We start from the raw sequence: 22,666 nt of genomic DNA on the forward strand, positions 1-22,666 counted from the left end.
TGCTGATTATTGGAATAAAAGAAAGATCAGTTCCTTTCAAAAGTTTTCCTCCTTTCCTCATTACTCCATTTTTTTTCATTTTAATTGGTGAAGTAATGAAAACAATATACCACTTGTTTCAGTATTTAGTATAGTTTTTGATTTAAAATACTAACAATATAAAAAGGTAACATTTTATAGGATTTTAGATCCTGATTTGAGGAAATAGTCACATGATTTAATAAAAAAGACAATGAACAGAAAAATCTGTTCAGATTCCTAGTCATTAAAAATATAAATACTGTTTCATTATTATAACATCAGAGTTTAAAAAACCAATTACAATTCAGTCTGCATCACAGAAAATTCTCTTTTATTATTGTAGCTACAAACATGTGCCAGAAGGTGGTATTGTGCTGGTGTATTATTAGTACTAAAAATGTTGAAAACTAATCAGGGCAAGTTTTATAGAACTATTTAAATGCATTTGTGGAAATGAGACCAAAAATGTAAATAGATTTTTTAACATCTAAATATCATGAATATTTGGATGAGATATTACATTGAGGAATTTTGAAGTCATAATGAACTGAGGGAAGCAAAACAGGGAACTCAGAGTTATGGTTAATGTATGACCCTTTCACATAAAAAATTCTACTTAAATAGATAAGATCTGTGTGTTAGGTGCTGAGGAGAAGGCAGATGTTGAGAGCACTATGGCATTTGAGCCTTTAATGACTAAACATACTGTCAAATGCCAATGTCTGCATAAACTTTTTCTCCTTTAAGTCATATAATAAAATATTCATTTCCATGATATAAAAATCTGGTGAGTGAGGCAATGTGAAAATGTGAAGCCTGTGAAAATAAAGCCGGTAGGGAAATCAGAGGGAGAGAGTTGCAAGTCCCTATTTACTGGGTATATATCAAATGTACTTTTCTCAGTTTCATGGAAAACTCAGTTTCCTAAGACTGGTCTGATTGTACTATCTTCCTACTTGCCAGGGAGAAACTTCTCTGTTTGCTCAAGTCTTCGTTTGCATGCAAAGAACACAAAAAAGTACAACCTAACTTCACTTTGTCTTTTACCTGAAAGTTCCCAGCTCTTTTACTTTATTTCTGACAATGTGATCCAAGTATCTGAAATCTGCCATTTTTTGTCTTTAACCAATAGGGCTCATAGTCATCAATTAGTCCTGTATTACAGTATCTTGAATGTCTAATAAAGTGTAATTCATGTTCAGTTTTTCAGATTTTACTTTTTGCTTCTAATGATTAGCTAGTTTTCCTTCCTTCCTTCCTTCCTTCCTTCCTTCCTTCCTTCCTTCCTTCCTTCCTTCCTTCCTTCCTTCCTTCATCTCTCTTTTTCTTTCTTTCTTTCTTTCTTTCTTTCTTTCTTTCTTTCTTTCTTTCTTTCTTTCTTTCTTTCTTTCTTTCTTTCTTTCCTTCTTTCCTTCTTTCCTTCTTTCCTTCTTTCGTCTTTCTGACTGGATTTCATCTATCTGTCTGGCTTCCTGCCCATCTTTCTGTCCGTCTTTTTCCTTCCTTCCTTCCTTCCTTCCTTCCTTCCTTCCTTCCTTCCTTCCTTCCCTTCTCTCTTTGTCTCTTTCTTTCTCCCTCCTTCCTTTTTTCTTTTATTTGTGGGTGGATTGGAACAGCCGCTTTTCAGATATCATCACTGACACAGATGGCCTTTATTGAATATGCTCCTCTGTGTTGAACTTGTGCAGATAGATTCACATTGGCAATGTGGATCTAACTGTATAAAGTAAGGTTATCAATTTCAGTGCATGTCCTCACATATTTCAGAATGAAATGGATAGTTTACTTTAAAGATTTAACTGAAACTAAAATTATTGTGAAAAATATGTTTGGTCATATTTTTGTTTTATTTATTAATTACTATAGTTTCCATAGTATGCAACTAGGCTAACAGACTGAATTTCATGCTGTAAAATAAACCTAGAAAGAAAAGCAGGAATTATGTTTATATGAGACTTTATGATGGTCAGATTTTTGTTGCTATTAAATAAAGTGAACCAAATCTGATCCCCCTGGATTAGATTTTAACCACTGGAGGGTATCATAGAGCATTTGGAAATAGTGTCCCAGAGTACATTAGACCAGTATTTATGATTGAAAGTTATGAGTGATGTAGTGGCTTCTCTTTGAGTTTACATGATTGCTGTAGCTTCCAGCATATGAGTGGAATATCTGACAAAAACTCTAATAAGAATTCTGGATCCTAATCAATATTTGTGTGTGTGTGTGTGTGTGTGTGTGTTTCTACCTTCTTGAAGCTAAATAAAGCTAACTCTGGCAAAAATGATGATAAAAAAGGCAGCAAGGGGAACAGCAAAAGTGAAACCGGTCCTGAAGGTGGCAAGACAGCTGTTGTATTCTCGTTGAAAAACGAAGTTGGCGGATTGGTAAAAGCATTGAAACTCTTTCAGGTAAATATAAAACATCATTACATAACTCTGAAAGCGACCACATGTGTGCCCCATTACAAACCCGTCCTCTGCTGTGAAACAGCACTGAATCCATTTCCAGATAATGTGTTCCAAGGTTCAAAGAAACCAAATTTCATGAAGCTTCACAAGGGAAGTGTATCTGCCAAACAATGAAATAAGCAGATTTGTGTCAGCTATGTTTTATTAATTCTGAATTAGCCGATTAGGAATTCCGCACACTACTGCCGGATAAGAAATTAAAATTAATTAAATTAATTAAATTAATTAAAAATGGGAGCCTCACACCTGAAAAAGCAAACGTAAGAGGAGCCAACTGGCTATCTTTAAATATCAAGAGCCTGCAGCCTTATTTGATTTGTTAACATTTGAATTGTGTGTATGTCTTAGGAGCACATTTACGGACTAAAATGAGATGCATAAAGAAAGGCAATCGGTCATTCCCTACGCCTCATTGTTTCATGAACTTAATGTCTTTTGGAAAGAGGAGTCACTCTCCCCATATGTAAGCTAGGGCTAGCTCTCTCTTTCTTTCATAGAAATGCAGTAGCCTTTTTTTCCAAGTCCAGGTTGGTGGCTTGAACCCTCAAGAAAGAGCCTGGTTGAAGGGGAGGTTAGAAAGCCCAGAAAAAGTATTGCCCTCTTACCAGGGTAGACCTGATGGCTACCTTACCCTTCAGCAAGCATCGTTCCTTACAAATGTATTTTCCTTGGGGGCACTGGCTGCTGATTTGAGCTGCAAGATAGGGAGCCCAGCTCTGCGTGGTGCCTGGAGCCTGCTGGTATGGCGGAAAGGTGATTGGAATTGTAGGCAGAGAATTCAGGCTTGTGTTCTCCTGGCTTGGCCAATCACTAGCTGCTTCCTAGCTTCAATTTCTTCATTTGTAAAGTAGTGATAATAATTCCTAGCAAACAAGGTTGTTGTGACACACTAATATGAGTGAAAGGGCTTTGTAAAGTGTACAGATATGACGCCTATTTATTGTAAGGTCTCTTTGATGACCATACAGGGGGAATTAGCAGCCTCATTTGGCAAATATTTCCTTGTTCTCTCTTGACCTGGAAGAAAGGATCAGGCACCATAAACAGTGGTAATGGAAATCTGGGGAAATATTTTACACATAATTATATCATCCAATGTTGTCTCCATTCAGTGCCCAAAGGCAGACCAGACTCCCTGGAGAAGGAGTTAGCAGCCCAGAGTTTTTACTTGGCCATCAGCTAGTCATAGGGTTGGAGCTAAACCACTTAACCCATCTGAACCTCAGTTCCTTTGTCTAAAAATACCTACTCCGCTTCAACCAGTGGACATTAAAAGCCCAAAGTGACACAGTATGTGTGGGAAGACCATTGACCTTAATATTAGTCTTGCCTTTATTATCAGCCAATTTAGAAAGCAGAGTGTTATTGTAAAGGTTAATAAAAACAAAAAGAGAGCATCTAGTTTCCTGGTCACAGGACTAGTTTCTTTATACAGGGCAGGGTGCTGTTTGATTTGATCTTCCTCTGGCACTGGAAACCACCTACCCTGCTCCTGTCCTGAAAATTCTGAGACCATCCAGGATTGTATTAGGAAACGTGAATTGATAATCGCAGTATACCATCTGGTGCGATGGGGAGGTTTTGGCTTATTTATGGGTAGGTAGGGTGAAGAGGAGAAGTTAGCCTTCACTTAACTCAGGGGAAGGGTGGACTGCATCACTGGGCAAATTTAAACCTGATCAATAAAGTATTAAATTGCTGTCCTCCCTTGAACACCTTATTGTAAGGAGACTTTTACCCCTGAAATCCATCACGGGGTGATGGTTGCAATGATGCATCCTTGCAAGGAGCTAGTCTGGAGATTGCTGAAACAGAAGAGTGAATAAATGGTCCCTTTTAGGTGTGCTTTTTGGTTGTTGTTTTGTTTTTGTTTTTGCCTGTAGAGATATTTTCTTGGCTGCTTTTCTTCCTTTTCTTTTCCTACAATATGGGTTACACTTTGGCTTGTGTCTCCCAGTTATCAGTCATTTTCATACCACCTGCCCAATGTCTGCCTCATTTGCCTGCCATTTGTACTACTTACTTATTTTTTCAAAGATTATTGAATTTTAAACTTTAATTTATGGTGGAAAACTTATACAGCTATAAAATCGGGTTCAAGGTTAGCTATGTTTTTTTTTTGGAAACATATGAAAATAAAAATATAAATCTGGAGGTCATATGATGATATGATAAGCTAATTTCCCCCTCCCCCAAATAGCCATGCACACCCCCAGTAGGATGTGGGCTGTTCAGGAAAACAATGTCATAATTATAATATATTTTATAGGGCCCTTTATATGCTCTTCTATGCCCTCTTTTTTAAAAAAAATAAGACGGGAAAAACTATATACAGTGTCTTTTCCTATTAACAGAGGCAGCACTTGGAAACATTTCCGTGTTTTAGTCAACCAGAGAGCAAGGAGATGGTCTTTCATCCTCTGTGGGCACTCAGCACCTGTCCTTAAGAGTTGAATAAGAACAGCCCGTGGTGTCCCTGTTATTGTGCCCTGAGGCTAATTTAGAGATGTCGCTTATATTTCCACAGGAGAAACATGTCAACATGGTTCATATCGAGTCCAGAAAATCCCGGCGAAGAAGTTCAGAGGTTGAAATCTTCGTGGACTGTGAATGTGGCAAAACGGAATTTAACGAGCTCATTCAATTGCTGAAATTTCAAAGTACAATTGTGACGCTGAATCCGCCGGAGAACATTTGGACAGAGGAAGAAGGCAAGGCCTTGTGGGGTGATTTAGCAATCTGAGAAATGTTGAAAAGAGGAAAAGTACAATCTGTGAGCTAATATTTTTGAACCCGCACTGTGTTTTCAACAGAGCTAGAGGATGTGCCCTGGTTTCCCCGGAAGATCTCGGAGTTAGACAAATGCTCTCACAGAGTTCTCATGTATGGTTCTGAGCTTGATGCCGACCACCCGGTAAGCGTCCAGCAAAATCCATTCCATCCATGCTCCTCCAGCTCCTCGCATGTGCCAGGCAGTGTGCCATGTTGTGTGCTGTGACGCTTTATTGTAGAGCAATTTATTATTTATTCCCCATAACGGAGGGCAGACTTTCAAATGATAAAGTTTCCCTGTTCATATGCGGCGGCCGGAAGCAGATTAGAAGGATGGCATTCTCACATAACATTTGTTCTTAAGAGGGTCGGATAGAGGAGGAGGTTCAAAACCTTGGAAAATATCTCTGTAGCATTAGACAGCCTGAGATATACTTGCAGATGGTGACCCTTGGAAAAACGAAGAACTGAAATGGATCACCCCTTTGAGAAACCAGAGAGGACTAGTCATTACGGGGCTCAGTGAGAGAATAAAATTCTCCTTGCTATTTTCCTTGACTGGAGGTAGTTAGGAGGAGAGTAATGTGGTGGGCTTCAGTCTCAATGGAAAGGCAGAGGGTTTTAGAATAAGGTTGTGATGGAAAACACATCTTTCCCCACACCTACCCTGAATCTATTTACCACTATCTCTCTTCTATTCCGATAAAAACAACCACCTGTAAAGAAATATGATACGTAGGTAAGCATTTCCCATTATTTCCTACTCCCCCTTTACATCAGTTTTTATTTAACACAAGAGACTTGGAACTTCTTTATGGTCAGAATGAAGTATAGTTAATAGTCTGGGAGAAATAAGCAATGTACTCATTTGTTGCAAGCACTTTTTTCCCAGTGCCCCTTGTCTAAAAGTGGGTAGATAAAAGAGTGAAACCCAAGCAAATCAGTCATGCTTATAGAAGGGCTTTGCAGTCTGAGGGTAATGGTGTACAGATATTCCTTTAATTCAAAGGGAAGAAACCTGGAAGTGTGACAGTGTGACTATACTCTACGTAGTGGTTCTCCAGGTGTGGTCCCAGGATTGGCCCCATCAGCATTACCGGAGGGTTTGCTTTAACAAGCCCACATCTAAGTTTGAGAACCATTGCTTTAGAGGAAACTATGACAACTTCAACAAAGAGGGGAATTTTCAATCGAATTAGTCATTTGGCACAATATACCAATTCATAAGATACCATTCAGGCAATGATTGAACAGACCTAATTCAATTGCATTATTTTCAAGAAGCTGAATTTATTAAAAAACGCGGTGTGTTACATTTGCCCGTCTAAAATTTCAGAATACTTCACAGTAATTCACGTGTGAGGCTCCTGAATGTTAGAAAAACACTCAACAGTGCCTTTAATAATAATCCATTTGTTATTTCCCCCTTCCTCACTTCCAGAGGAGTCACAATGAGCACAGATGCCTGATTTAAGAGATTAGCAGTAATGGGACTTTCCAGATACCAGCTATTAACTTGCAGGATGACCTTTGGCAAGTCCCTTTACCTCTGCACCTCAAATTCTTTATGTAAAGTGGAAATAAAATTCTTATTGAGCTCCAAAGGGCGTTTGAAGAGCCTTCATAATAAAACAACTGGGAAGCATTTTGGCAAAAGTAAATGCTAATCCCAGGGATGGAAATGCTGTATTAAATCACTCAGATCAATGCCTGGCTGGTAAAGGATTTTCTGCTAAGCTCGTATTTCCAAATGCTCCCCTTAGTCTAGTTTTTAAATTACTTGACCTGGAGAAAGGGGGTCAGCTTTGTTAGTGGAGCAGCCACAGAGACCACTGACCTTGCTATGAAAAAAAATTTATTCCGATACTCAGTGTGAATTTTTCTGTGTTTAATTCTGTTCTGTTATTCCTAATTATACCTACTTTATGATACCTTCTCTTATTTTCTGTGCAGCCAGTTGAAATAATTGCAAGTGCTTAGTAATCTCCTACTTACTTGTCATTTTTTAAAATCACATGCATTTCTTTTATAAGCACACCACATGTTCGTTATGCAAAATCTAGTATTGGTAAGTTGGTATTTTTTGGAGGTTATTATTTGATGATCATGGAAAAAGTTGTCTAAGGACTTTTGGTGCCTGGGAAGAATCTCAGTGAGGATAGCATTTTTTTTCTTTCATGTTTTAAATTTGTTATTAATTTTTAAAAATTTACATGCAGTTTAGCATATAGTGCAACAATGATTTCAAGAGATTTCTTCAATGCCTCTTCCCCATTTAGCCCATGCCCCCTCCCAGAACCCCTCCAGGAACCCTCTGTTTGTTCTCCATATTTAAGTCTTATGTTTTTATCTCCCCCTCCCTATTTTTATATTATTTTTGCTTCCCTTCCTTTATGTTCATCTGTTTTGTATCTTAAAGTCCTCAAATGAGTGAAGCCTATGATATTTGTCTTTCTCTGACTAATTTCAGTTAGCACGATACCCTCTAGGTCCATCCACGTAGTTGCAAATGGTAAGATGTCATTCTTTTTGATTGCTGAGTAATACTCCATTGTATATATATACCACATCTTCTTTATCCATTCATCATAGGATGGCATTCTTGCTCTTGGTTGGCTCAGAAGGAGCTGGGATGGGAGAGTCAGGTTGCTGAGGCTCCCTAGAAAGGGTTAAATATCTGTCTAGGTAAGTGCCTCTCAAACTTTAATGGACAAACAAATCACCTGGAGGGTCTTTTCAAAGTTCAGATTGGGGTCATGGGATTCTGCATGTCTGGTGAGCTCCCAGGCTTTCGCTGGAGGTGTGTGACACTTTGAGTAGTGAAGATCTGGACTGGGAGAATCTTTCAAAGTATGATTCATGGCCCACCCAAAAAGTGCTCATTAAAAAATGCAATTCCTTGGGGTTCAGTCCCCTGAAACTTTCAGGATGAACCCTAGAATCTGCATTTAAGAGGATTTGCAGGAGATCCTAACGAGCTCTAGTGTTGGAGAATGCATGTTTTAGCCTTGAGATTCTCAACCTTAGCTTTCCATTAAGATAATCTGTGGGGAATTAAAAAAAGTACTGAGGCCACCATTTCACCTTGGAGGGCTTAAATCGGAACCTTTGGGAATGTGTCTAGGTTTGGAGTATTATTTATTTATTTTTCTTTTAAATTTTATTTATTTTTTAGAGAGACAGACAGAGAGACACAGAGAGAGAAGGAACACATGGGTGAGCAGGGGAGGGACAGAGGGAGACAGAGAATCCCAAGCAGGCTCCACGCTGAGCATGGAGCCCAATACGGGGCTTGATCTCACCAACCATGAGGTCACAACCTGAGCTGAAATCAGGAGTCGAATTCTTAACTGACAGAGCCACCCAGGTACCCTGGAGTATTATTTAAAGCTCTCTAGGGGATTCTAATATTTCACCAAGGTTGAACTCTTTGGGATATCTGCTTGAGTGCCAACGCACACTTGGCTGAGCTCCTTAGGATGTTGGATGGGTCTTCAGTTCTCGATTTAAATTGAGAGAGGAAGGATGGGTATGTGACAAATATTCGCTGAGGAGTAGGGTTGCCAGCTTTCGCAGATAAATATATAGGATGCCCAGTTAAATTTGAATTTCAGGTAAACAAGGAATAATTTCTTAGTATAAATACGCTCCAAATATCGCAGGGGTGCCCCTTATTTTATCTGATAACTTATCCCTGCCGTCAGTCCAGAATAGATGGCCAAGGGATGCTTTGTCTCTGTACTCACTGGTGTAGCGGGGGTCTCTTTTATTTTGCTAGTCCACAGCTCCATCCTAGAAGCGCTAGATCACCAGTGGCATTTGGATAATCACTGCTATATGAGGCTAATGAGGCATGATGAGTAAATCACTCTCTTGCATACATGGGAAAAGGTGCATGTGTTTGCCAAGGAGAGGCAGTCGAGAATCTTCGGGAAGCCCAGCAGAGAACGATGCTTGCAGGATGGTGTCTGGTTTGGCAGGTGCTGTGCTTTTCACATGACTCTTTTCCCTTCGTCACGGCCTGCTTTCCTTTTGAGTAAATAAAGGTCCTTGGAACTTTCCGGTTTTACCATCCTGGGCTGCTTGGGTATGACTAGTGAGTTGAAACTTGTACTTTCTGCTCTAAAGCGGGCAACCCATTTTTAGGGCACAGACACCTTTGTGAATGTGGTAGCTATGGTCACACCATTCTGTGTATGCGCATTATAAGTTTTCACAAGCCTGCCTGTGGGCACCAGTTAGAAAATTCCCAATTCATAGCAGGTGAAAGAAAGCACCAGCTTCTCCAGTGCGGGCACTTCATTTCTGCAGCGTGTCTGGGTGATCTCAGGGCACTCTGTCTGTCTCCTGCTATTAAGGATGCTCTTCTGAGAGAAAGGCTGTTGGCAGAGGGAGTTCTTTACCTCAGACAGTCCTGAAGGCCGGTGTGCCTTCAACCATAAAAGAGAACAGAATGATTTTCTCTGAGTTTGAGGTTCCTCTGGACCAGCTCACCATTGCTGAAGTGTGTAAGCCACAGCAGGGGCAGTCTAGGGCTCTGTGGGCCTGGCCCAGCTCTGCCCTCAGAGCCCGGGATCCCAGCGGCTGGTCTTGCCTGGACTCCCTTCTCAGAGTGGCCCTTGCTTCCTGGCTACCCTTTAAGGTTGCAGGGGTTGCAGACGTAAGAAGTTAAATTGAAACAATTCCTTCTGGGTTTCCAGTAGTTTGAAGAAACAACCCCAGAAAGAATTGATTGAAAGCACCTGAAGGAAAAGAGAGTGGAAAGTCTGTTGACAAGAGGAGAGATTCTTGAGTAAACCAGGAGGTTCCTGTCAGTAGTCTTCCTGATAGAACAATGACAGACAGGATGTTTAATTTCCCGGGTGCAGGATGATGGATAAAAGTCTTGAAGTTGCTAAAGAGTAAACACCTTTACGGGATGTCCGTGTGGAATGGAACCAACTTACTATGCTGTGCATGAGTCCCTTATGATAGATTTTGCATTGTGTGGCTATACTCCTAGAAAAACAGCAAAACCTCTTTAATTCATGCTAGTTTTGGGGTTCTGTGATTATTCTGAATAATAGAATTTTTAATAAATGTGCACTTACTGGTTATTTACACAAAATTACATTTGGGTTAACTTACTGAATAAGCAGGTTAAAGGGACCTGTTTTAACAAACAGGATAAGATTACCTTGTGATTAACATCTATTACATGTACATGACACTTGAAAACCAAAGGGTATCCTTCGCTTTAGCCTGAATTCCTGCGTATCCCAAATTAGTACAACCCACATTTAATGAGGTTTTACTGTAAGCACAATTCGCTTCTGCCTCTGTCATCAAGATGGTCATCCAAGGATCGGATTTACATTTGAAGTGAACACTTAAGAACTCCGCAGTGATTTTCTTTTAGGCCTTCTGCAGCTACCTTTTTGGTTAACTAACTTAATCTCTTTTCTGTTTAAGGGATTTAAGGACAATGTCTATCGACAGAGAAGAAAGTATTTTGTGGATGTGGCCATGGGTTATAAATAGTAAGTACCTGTGTTACTCTTTTCTGCGACTTGTTACTGGCTAATTAGCGAAAACACTGTGCTAAACAGATCTGTCTTTTCTTCACGTTAACTTTTGCAGAAGGCAGGCATGAGCCATTTTAAACACTCACCAACTTTGTAGGGTTTAAATGCCAACGCTGATGTTTGACATGCAGGTATGATTGTAAAATAATGAGACCTGCAGGTCACATGCCAAGCGCTACATTTTCACCATTGTCTTTGCTGCTCTGCCAAGGCAAGGAGCCATTTTTATATACTCTGCAGGGTCTGGAAAACGTGTTTAAATTTTTTTTTTTTAGTGTTTATTTATTTTTGAGAGAGAAAGAGAGACAGAGTGTGAGTGGGAAAGGAACAGAGAGAAAGGGAGACACAAACTTGGGAGCACCTGACCTGGGGCTCAAACTCACGAATCGCGAGATCATGACCTGAGCTGAAGCTGGACACTTAACCGACTGAGCCACCCAGGCGCCCCCAGAAAATGTGTTTTAATTTTACTTTTGATTTGACTTGTCAGTAACCTCCTTCAGTGTCCACTTTCCCCCGCGAAAGTAGAAGATTCAGCAGGAATGGTACAAGGCTTCATGTAAGCAGCCTTAATAAAAAATACATGTGTTTGCTTTACATGGAAAGGGAAATTCCCTGTAGATTGGAGGCTTATGGAAGAGTTTCCTACCTAATCCCAGATCAGGACTGGGATGAATTTGGGGAACTTCAGGATTTGGGTGAGGACCATGCATAGTGCCTGGTGCTAAGTGGCAGTGACAAGATGTTTGAGACCAGCAGTAATGTCATGTGTTGACTGCAGGCCGTGTGTAGAAAAATGGAGTGGATGTTAGGTCTGTGTGTATTCTGCTCACATTAATAAAACTCATAGACCATTATGGTGCCGCCTTTCCTTTGTCTTGGATGTGATCAGCTACATGAACCTTGTCTTCTGAACAAAATGTAAATCCATACCCTATAGGAGAGATTCTTTCTTACTTTAGTTGTGAGTGCTCGAGAAGTTTGACTGTCCTGTGGGGCAAATTTTCCTTGGTGAGAATTTCAGACATTTTGTGTGTTTTAGAGAATATCAGTGTTATTCTTTCCTTCCTTCCTTCCTTCCTTCCTTCCTTCCTTCCTTCCGTTCGTTCTTTCTTTCTTTCTTTCTTTCTTTCTTTCTTTCTTTCTTTCTTTCTTTCAGAATGACACACAGGGGCTTAAAGCAAAGTCAAAGGACCCCACACCACACCTCTGATTGGGTCAGTTGTTGGTTCATTTCTAACTTCCTTTGATGCTTTGGTGGCTCTTCCCTTCCTCCTCCCAAGACCCAGACACCCTTTGTTCTTTCTCCACCATGTTTGTGATACAAACAACCAGAACTGGGCGCCTGGGGTGGCTTAGTTGGCTAAGCGTCCAACTTCAGCTCAGGTCATGATCTCACAGTTCCTGGATTCTAGCCCTGCATCGGGCTCTGTGCTGACAGCTAGCTCAGAACCTGGAGCCTGTCTTTGGATTCTGTGTCTCCCTCTCTCTCTGACCCTCCCCTGCTCATGCTGTCTCTCTCTCTCTCTCAAAAATAAATAAAACATTAAAAAAAAAAACAAAACCAGAATCACTGGGCACACACTTTTCCACATGTGTCTCCTCCATTTTTTAAAATGTTTATTTATTTACTTAGAGAAAGAGAGTGAGTGGGGGAGAGGGAAATAGAGACAATCCCAAGCTCCACTCCACCGAGTGGGGAGCCTGATGTGGGACTTAATCCCACCACCCTAGGATCATGACCTGAGTGGGACACTTAACTGACTGAGCATCCCAAGTGCCCTTGTCTACTCCATCTTTATTTCCTCTGTTCCAGGCAGGTTCTTCTTCTTCTTTTTTCTTTTTAATTTTATTTATTTTATTTTTGAGAGAGAGAAGGAGGGAGAGACAGAGAGTAAGGGAGGGGCAGAGAAAATGAGAGAGAATCCTAAGTAGACTCTGTACTGTCAGTACAGAACCTGACATGGGGCTTGATCTCACGAACACTGAGATCCTGACCTGAACCAAAATCAAAAGTCAGACACTTAACCGACAGAGACACCCAAGTCCCGCCCCCCATCCCCCCTATAAGCAGCTTTGTGACTGCCTTTAGCCTACTGTGACTTTCCACCCTCTCACAATGTCAGTAGCACAAGGCTTGTCCTGGCTCAAGCCCAACCTCATGCCCCCTTTTTACCCTCAGCACCATCACTCACTAGCCCCATCTCCCATTGTTTCCCAGTCAAATTGCTAAGAGAGGACTCTGATGGTGTGAGCTCACCTTTTCACATCAGGGTCTGACAAGTGATTGTGAGTCTTATGGTTGGCTCTTCTTGTTTCACAGACTGACTTTGGGGTAATCAAGTCATACACGGGTCCTTAGAAGGGGGGGCCAGGTCATTAGGACATGAACTCCCTAGGACATTATAAAAGCTTAGTGCTTGGCAGAGCCTTTTTTCGAAGATAACACAAATGGATAAATATGTATTTTATGCATAGATGCTATATGTGTTATATCTGTGAAAAATATATGTATGTATATATGTGTGGGGGGGGGGTTTGTTAGCATAGTGATCAAGGATCTATCTCAAATGTTACTAATTTCTTCTTGGTAAATTCCAGAAACTAGACAAAGCAAGCTGATATTGTGGTGACTCTAATAGAATTGGTGTATATGAGTCAACCACCTTCAAGGAACATCAATAATGGGGAGTGTTTTGGTTTTAAAGAAAATATATTGGTATGGAGAGAAGAGGGAAAGAACATGTAGTGAAAATGATGGAGGCTGAGGTTCTTAAAGCACTAACAGGAGTTTGCTTTTGCCACTTTCCCTTAGCTAAAGAGGAAAATTGAGGTGTGGTGTCTATGGAAAACAAAAGTAAAAATTGGTGGTTGGAAATGGTGATTTTTCTTTCCTGCAAAAAAGCTTATTGTTTCCATTTGGTCCACTACTCAGGAGAAGGTCCCACGGTGGTTAAAAAGCTGCCTAGTGGCTGCAGGGAGAAACTCAGGCAGAAGCCTTGGCACCAGAGGATGCCAGAGGGGCCTCTCAAAGGGTGAGGCTTTGGAAGAGATAACTATCTGGCCCAGCCTGGGGGCCGCCAGCCTGTGGAGTTAGTCAGGTGGTTGCCATCTTCTTGCTGAGTTTCACCTGCTCATCTAGGAAGTGGTTCTCCAGGAAATCACAGAGCTGGGGGCTGTGTGGGCAGAACCTGGGGAGGAGATCTTTAAGGGCCTGTTTCAGGCTCTTCTCCAGAACCATGGCATTTCCATGGCACTCAGGGTTTTACCCACCCACCCTGGGATGGCTTCAGTGTGTTCTGGAAGAGGGCCAGGTTGCTGTGTTGTTTTTGCCTCTTCAAGAGGTGCTGGGCACCCTCATGTTTCTCGTCAGCCAACTTGGGGAAGAAGTGGCCCATGCCTTGCAGAGCCACACCAGCATGGAGGAAATAGAAGCCCAGAGAGAGGTAGGTGCAGGAGGTGGGCAGATGCATGCTGACCGGGCCGTTGACAGTGGCCTCCACCTCGGTGGAATAATTCTGACCAAACTGGGAGCTCAGCGTTGGTGGGCAATGAACAGGCTATGCCCAAAAGATGGTGTTGGCTGGTTCCAGAGATAGAGGGTGGCTGAGAAGATAGTTCCAAAGGTTATGACTGGAAAAGAGGTTGAAGGGTGGTGGGAGCCTGGGTCTGTTCCATTCAAACACGGTTGAAGCAGGACACAGACTTGCAGGACCCCCAGCTGGAAATGGTGGAGATTTTATACAGAGAAGTCTCTGGATGGAGCTGGAACATTCCAAGATCTGGCCCCTGTTTACAGGGTTGGGGGAGTACTTAAGTTCAAGGGCCCTGACTCAGTAACTGGATGTTCAAGAGGCTGAGGTAGGCAGGAAACCGCCAATTCATCATTTGACAGGGAGAAACTACTCTCATAGGACTCACAAAACTCCCTGTTGTCATGACCCCAGAGATGCTAAATGTTAGCCTGAAGGTTATTTGGTGGATATAGAGTCAAACCAAAGGGTGCCTACGAGAGTCTGGAATCCAGGGGCATTATAACCCTCTCCCAGGGCAGTGCTGAGTCCAAACTGACTACCCTAACAACAAAGAGATTAAACACAACAAAATGATTCGAACATTGGAGCCAGTCTGGGGTTCAAGTCCTGACTCCACTGCTTCCTGGCTGGGTAATCAACCCCACTGTGCCTGTTTCATCATCTAGAAAGTGAGTCTCCAAATATGACCCATCTCTCAGGGTTGTACTCAGGATTACCGAAGAGAAGGCATGTGTCGTGTTTAGCACAGAACCTGGCACACGATTTGTGATCCTAAGTGTCACTTATTATTATGACGTCTTCCCCCTTCCCCTTTGCCACAGTTTGTTTTCAGTTTTCAGTTGAACTATTGTTTAGCTCTTTAGCTATGTGAACACCATGCTGCCACCTTAATTAACAAATACTGTAGCTCAAATGTTGCAAGAAGTAATCCTTGGATGAAAACAACTTCCGTTCCCCGTTTAAAGACTGTTGCCTATACCAAAGCTTTTTGTGCAGAGCAACATCCTTCTTTAGGGAAAGATTTTGTAGAAAGCAATCATAGTCCCATTTGTGTGTGTGTGGGGGGGGGAAGCTGCCACAAATACAGATACAGATCGTCACTTGCCTTGGTGCTTCTTGTAAGTTGACAGAATGAGGAAGGTGCCTATCAGGAGTGCTTAGATCTAGAAAGCACAAACCCAGGACCTGTGGAAAGTAGAGAGAAAAGAATCAGTCCTTAATGCCTTTTATGTCATTGCTGCTGTGGCTTCTCTGAATATGAGTTTGAGGATGGCTAAGGGCTAGCTGTGTGTGTGTGTGTGTGTGTGTGTGTGTGTGTGTGTGTGTGTTGGAGCATGCACACAAGCCCATGGAGGGCTGGGGGTCAAGCTTGGGTTATGGTGCATGTGAGTGTGGGACACAGGTGCTAACGAATCCCAGGTGGGCCTGGACCATTTTCTCCACTTTGCCATGAAGTAAGTTCGGTTTCCTTTTAGTTTCCAAAAAATGAAGATGCGATTTCTAATCGAAATAGGTATTTTTCTAGCGCTGATGGCTTTCCGAGAACAAAGGAAAAAGATGTCAACACAATAATCACTTAAAATAAGCTCATTAGAGTGGCTTCTGGCAGCATGCTACAATCTGATTTTCCAAACTGCAGCTTAGAATCTCTGGTCTGAGAGGCAGATTAGTTAAAACTGAGGTAGTCTTGAAAAATCCAGCATGTGAAGTCCCAGCAAATTAGTTTGGTGATAAAATTAGGGGCCGTTATGACAGGCAGAGAGCAATTCACTTCGCCTTAATAATTAAGGCTTTCTGGACCCTGAGCAGGTCAAATATGTGGTCAGAGATACAGACAAAGATGGGGCACAGATGGTTGGGGTTGTTGTAGGCATTGGTAGGATGTAGTGTGAGGTGCTGAAGGTAGAGGGAGGGAAAAGAAGCGAAATACAGAATAATAGATCTTGAAACCATGGCCAAGAAGCCCTCCGGGGGATTCATGTTGAATACTGTATTTTCTGTGATAGTCTTGAAAGGATAAAGCAGGGGGAAAGAATCAACACAAGCAGAGAAAATGAAAAAAAATTCCAGTCTATGATGAAAAAACAGCAGGCTCCAAGCCTGTGTTACCATGAACCCGAAAGAGGAGAGGGAGCTGGGAAGGTGCCGGCATGCTGAGAACCGTCAATAGGTGCCACTCGGGCGAGTCTCTGATTGACAGCGCTGCTGAGAAACATGATTGATTACCCAGAGGCCCACCACTGCCTGCAGACATGCCTGAGCCGTGTGGCCACGAGTGTCGGGAAGGCCTAATTACCTCACCAATAATTGCAGAGGAAAACATTCATTAGCACAAATACTTCTCCCTAGAAGACCTGAGAATGAACGCCCTGGATTGAGACGGCACTGTTTCCAAAACCCGGTGTGAGAGAATGCGAATCACCCCCTGTTCTCTCCTACCCGAAGAGAAGAAATTCTTGGACAAACAGAAAAAGAAGTACCCCGTGATTAGGTGGTGTGATGTGCGTGCAGACAGTTTGGAGAAAATGGAAGTGTGTGGGGGGCAGATGGCATGTGGAGGAAGAGAAAATTATGATTGTGATGTGGTAGCTGTTAGGTTTGTCTGAAGCCATCCAGCTTTCTGTCATTGGTGCCTTCATATTTTAACCTTGGCATTAGCTTTGCTGCATTTCTGTAGATTCCACGACTGCTAGATCCTTGGGGAAGGGAAATCAGCAATACATTTTTTTTTCAATTGACTGGAAATAAACACGTTTTTCTTTGAGGGCTATTATAACGATTATTCCTCAACAGTATGCATGCATATTTAATTATATTTTGAGTGGGGGTGGTGGGAGTTACTTCAATCCATCTTGCTCTCTTGGAAAGAGGCCCCGAGCTCTGACTTTAATTATGCCACTCTTGTTTGCTTAAATTGATTTTGAATATTATTGTGATTGTGGTCTGTTATGAATGTACTTTCTTGTGGTTGAAATTAAGGTGGTACACGATCCTCCTGTCCTTCTCAAGGGGCTGCCTCCTCTCTGATTTATTTATTTATTTTCAGTCCATGGAATCTGAAATGTAAGTAGGTAAATGCAACATCAGTGGGTAAGGTAAACGGGAGTTTCAAAAACGGTCAGAATTTGCTTCAAGTTGGATGATTTCCTAACTTGCCAAGAAAACTCATTTGACTTCAAATTCAGGGAACCAGTTGCGTCCATCTCTCAGCCTTAGTTTTCTCCTCTGTGAGTTGGGGATGATAATACCCCTTCTGCCTTTCTCCTGGGAGTATTTTGAGGATGAAATGAAATCAATGGAATGTTGCCATACAGCGTACTTTAGTTTTATCTCTCTTGAAACAATAATCAAAGAATCTAGACCAAAAGCCTGGGGTTTGCTCAGACACCTGGCCCTCTTGAAGGGCCTCGGTTGCTTTCTCTGGGTTTTCTTTCAATCTGGGAGGCAGTGTGTGGTGTGTGTTAAGAGCGCAGACGCTGGACTGGACTGCCTGGGGTGACTTCCGGCTTTAAACACTTGGCAGGTGGGTGACTCCTGCACATGATTTGTCTTCTGTGCCTCGGTTTCCATATCTGGAATATAGGGAGCACTCTACTACTGCTTTTTAGGATTGTTAAAAGGATTAAGTGAGCTAATATATTAACAGCACTTAGAAGACCATGTAGGAAATGCTGCATAAGTATTTGCTAATATTATTATAATTTTTCTCACTTCAACTGGTCTCTCCTTTTTGTTTACCCTCGTGCTCCAAACCTTTTTATTACCTTTTGGTTAATACCCTTCTCCATTCCCCGTGGCCAAGACTCTCTTTAGGCTCTGAAATTGTCTGCCTTTTTTTTTTTTTTTTTTTTTTAACACTCTGTTCGTTATTTATTGCTATATAACAAGTGACCCCCAAATCGAGCAGCTTAAAACAACAAACATTCACTATCTCACAAAGTTTCTGAGGGTCAGGAATTAGGGAGTGGTTTAGTTGGGTGGTTCTGGATCGGGGCCTCTCATAGGCTGGAGTCTAAGTATTGGCCAGGGAAAGCAGAGGGCTGGAAGATCTATTTCCAGTATACTGACACACATGGCTGTTGGCAAGGGGCCAAAGTTTCTTACAACATGGGCCCCTCCACAAGGCTGCCAAGTTTCCCCAAGATATGGCAGCTGGTCCCCAAATCAAGTGGTCCAAAAGAAAGCAAGGTAGAGTCTACCGTGCCCTTTATAACGTAGCCTCAGAAGAGACCTACCACCCTCCTGATACATTCTCTTGGTTTCATAGCCCAAATTGCTATACTATGGGAGAGGACATATGGGGATGGAGGCCAGGAGTCAGGCTTCACTGGAGGTGAAGGAGGTTGGCTACCATATACAGAGGTTGTGTTCAAGTTTATTTCTTCAAGACCCTCTGGAACAGCTCTGCCACAATGGGTCTAACGTATTATTGTAGAAGTCAGCCTCATGGCAGCCCAGGTGTGGCAGAACATGTGGCAGAATGGATAGACTTTGGAGCGAGATGTAGATGGATTTGGATTCCTACTCTACCACTTGCACACTAGGGGGCCATGAGTACTGACCTAGTCTCTCTGGGTCTCAGTGCTTCTTTTTTTCTCCAGTTTTATATATTTTTAACTGAGAAATAATTGGCATAAAGCATGTTAATTTTAGCTCTACAACATAATAATTTTATATTTGTTTTTTTTTAATTTTTACAAATAGTTTATTGTCAAATTGGTTTCCATGTAACACCCAGTGCTCATCCCCACAAGTGCCCTCCTCCATGCCCATCTCCCCCCTCCCCCCCCATCCATCAGTCCTCAGTTTGTTTCTCAGCATTCAAGAGTCTCTCATGGTTTGCCTCTCTCCCTTTCCCCCACCATTGCCCCCCTTCGTCTCCCCCATGGTCCTCCGTTAAGTTCTTCCTAATCCTCCTATACGTGCAAACATGTGATATTTGTCCTTCTCTGCCTGACTTATTTCGCTCAGCATAACACCCTCAAGGTCCATCCATGGTGCTACACATGGCCAGATTTCATTATTTCTCATTGCCATGTAGTATTCCATGGTATAGATAAACCACATCTTCTTGATCCATTCGTCCGTTGATGGACACTTAGGCTCTTTCCATGTTTTGGCTATTGTGGAGAGTGCTGCTATGAACATTGGGGTCCATGTGCTCCTATGCATCAGCATTTCTGTATCCCGTGGGTAAATTCCTAGCAGTGGGTCTCAGTGCTTTGACCTTAAACTGGGCACAAGATTTACCCACCTTGTATGGTTGGGAGGATTAGCAGCGATTACAGGGCCCAGGTGCTGGCTTCTGTAAGCTGGGGTTGAATCTATGATAGATATGATTATTATCATGCGTGAAGGAGCTGGTGGTTCCTCTATTCTGTGTAATCATTGGTTAAGCTTATTTAAAACGAATAAAGGACCTTAAGGAGTGAATAAATTAGGGAATTTCAGGCTCCATGGTGGGCTGAGTTAAAGGAGCTTTTCCAAAATATATGCGTGTGCATGTGTATGAGAGTGTGTGTGTGTGTGTGTGTGTACACTTTTCATTTCGTGTATCTCCTGCATGCAGCTTGCTTCTTCAGTTGAAAAGTTGGCCCTCTCCAAGGTCTTCCTAGACCAGCGAGTCTCAGCTAAGTTTGGAGGGTGCGGGTTGCATCTAGCATGTGTTGGACTAATCCCTGAACGGCTGATGGTGATAGAAGTGTCCACTGTAGATACCTCTCAGTTGGCATGTTCGGGTAGTTTTTGCTTCTTTTGGTAAAATTCCTGCCATGTGCTGGGCACCGTGTTCAACACTTTACTTATGTTTGCTCATTTAACCTCACAAAAAACCTTTGGGGTAGGTGCCATTATCATGTTCATTGTGATGATGATTGTGAGAAGACTGAGGTTCAGAGACCTTAAGAAATCTACTAAAGGTGACACAGCTGATCATGTAACTTGCATAAGCACCAGCTGTGGATGCTTTAACTTCCCTGAAATTGAGCAATCAGTTGAGAAAAGCAAATATTGTAGGCCTGGGTTTATTTCCCAGATGACCAGGATAGTTTCTGGATAAGGTCGCTCCCAGGCCTCTCAAGTGTACTTCTCTTAAAGACTCTCCATTGTTGCTCAAGAAGCCACATCTAGGGGTGCCTGGGTGGCTCAGTCGGTTAAGCGTCTGACTTCAGCTCAGGTCATGATCTTGTAGTTCATGAGTTTGAGCCCCCGCATCAGGCTCTGTGTTGACAGCTAGCTCAGAGCCTGGAGCCTGCTTTGGATTCTGTGTCTCCCTCTCTCTGCCCTCCCCATTCATGTTCTGTCTCTCTCTGTCTCTCAAAAATAAATAAACATTTAAAAAAAATTTTAAAGAAGCCACATCTGTAACACCACCATGTGATATCGGTGGTGTCATACGCAGGTGGAAAATAGCAGTCACAGAACTAAGACTTAGCATCTTAAAAAATCATTCTCTTTACAGAATTCTCCGCATATTTGAAACGCACAGTTCTTGTATGTGTTTGGTTCCCTTAAGGCTTTATGAAGCCAGGACTCAAACCAGCCAGTCTGACTTCAAGGCTAAGCCATGGCACAGGGTGTCAGGAACCTGTACCCGGCCCCGGAGAGGCAGAGCCATGTCCCAGCCTGTGTAGCGATTTTGCCAGGCCTGCCAGGCACTGTTGTTCTTCCTGTCTTGCCCGAGGCCTGCCCCTCGTGGGAGAGATGATGGAGGGAAGTAAACACAGCTGCGCTGAAGCTTGAAAAACTGCCGGGGATTTGTCCCTCTCTGGCTTTTTCTAGTCGCCAGACTATTTGTTTCTTGCTTTTTTGACTTAACAGAATTGCACCCTTTGTGATTCGTTTGCTGTGTGTGTAAGTACACAGCTAAACAGAGACTCTAAAACAAAACAGCCCCACATGGGCACTAGCATATTTGAAAAGTGCAATCACCAGCCCAGCAGGCACATTCAGTTTGGGTGAGCTTGTGAGGATTCTACTCCACTCCATCAGAGAGAGAATCCTCTCATTCAGCGTGGACTGGCGGGGATTCTAACTTCCTCTCCTCACCAAAGCAGAGGAGGGCATTTTTTGCCACCCTCCTCTTCCCCCACCCACAGCCCCAGATACCACATGTCAACACAACTCGCTGGGACTGAAATGCCAAGCACTGGGAGACGTTGAATAGATATATAGAACGGATGTGCCTTCCAAGCCAACATCTTGCTTCTCGGGAGGTCTTCTCTGTTTCCTCTTGCGCTACATGACTGAAGGACTAGCCCTAGGTTTGCAAGGAAAAGGCAGGAAGGGGACGGATCAGACACACAGGTAGGCTCCAGGCCCCCGGGAGAACTGTTTGGTGGATACTGGTAGAGCTGACACCACCATGCTCTTACCTCTCTGTGCCCACAATAGTGTACACCGGGGTTTCCCGACATCAGGAACCTGTGACGACTTAGCTTTTGTTTGAGCTGGAGGATGGCCAACACCGTGTCTTTCCTAGGAGGCATTTGCAATTATTGCAACTTGCAGAAATATAACTGTGGTGGCTCCACCTCTCCACCTTCCTAGAAATTTCAGTTGGCCGTAGCATTTCTCATTTCATGTGAGAAGAGGCATGATTTATGGATCCTGCTTGGTTTCGGAATGTAGCTAAAAGGAATACATTACTAACAGGAGTGGTGAGTGCCACACTATTTTTAGATAGGCGAATCTTAATCGGAAACATCACGAATAGAAGGTGGAGAAGAATGAAAGGGAAAAGTTGTGCTTTCTTAACAGGGAAGAAAACTTAATGGGGCGGTGTTGCAAGTTTTTACCCTTACTTCTACTTTCCTCATCAGTTTTGTTGGCAGATGGTTACCTTGATGAATTGTGGGCTTTGTTGTGATGTGGACCCAAGCTTTAATTTTTTTCATTTCTCTGCCTTTTTAGAAGACACAACTTAGAAGGCAAATATGTTTTATCCCCTACTGAGCTAATTTTATCCCATTCCATTATCCTCCATTGATTTGCTTTCCCAGGTTTTGAATGAAACTGAGATATATGTGGCTGTTTGGGTACTTTGTGACTCCTGCATAAACACCAGTTGTTCATGCTTTAATTTCTCTGAAATGGAGCGGTAAATTGAAAAGTAGAACAAAACCAAATATTTGCTGTGCTGGGGTCATTTCCCAGACGACTGGAATGGTTTCTGAGGAAGGTCACATTAGGGTTTTCAAGAGTGCTTCTTCTGGAGAATCTAAATATCTTTCTCTGCTCAGGAGGCCACACCTTTTTTTTCTTCTTTTCAATCTACATAGCAACTTCCATTTGACATCGATGA

At 42.4% G+C, this 22,666-nt stretch overlaps 1 protein-coding gene across 2 annotated transcripts in view; it reads left to right on the forward strand.

Annotated features, from left to right (window-relative positions):
* The window catches only part of TPH2 (tryptophan hydroxylase 2), a 95,871-nt gene that overhangs the window by 548 nt on the left and 72,657 nt on the right, over positions 1-22,666 (forward strand). Inside the window, exons 2-5 of one of the 2 annotated variants that reach the window (XM_039221427.1) lie at positions 2,280-2,432; positions 5,020-5,203; positions 5,306-5,406; positions 10,716-10,783. In XM_039221427.1, the coding sequence (XP_039077358.1) occupies positions 2,280-2,432; positions 5,020-5,203; positions 5,306-5,406; positions 10,716-10,783 (506 nt within the window). Of the gene's footprint in view, positions 1-2,260; positions 2,433-5,019; positions 5,204-5,305; positions 5,407-10,715; positions 10,784-22,666 lie in introns of both variants that reach the window. The other variant, XM_039221426.1, reaches the window with a different exon arrangement.

This window comes from Hyaena hyaena, unplaced genomic scaffold (genome assembly GCF_003009895.1).
Source record: "Hyaena hyaena isolate Hyena2069 unplaced genomic scaffold, ASM300989v1 scaffold_990, whole genome shotgun sequence".
NCBI lineage: Eukaryota > Metazoa > Chordata > Mammalia > Carnivora > Hyaenidae > Hyaena > Hyaena hyaena.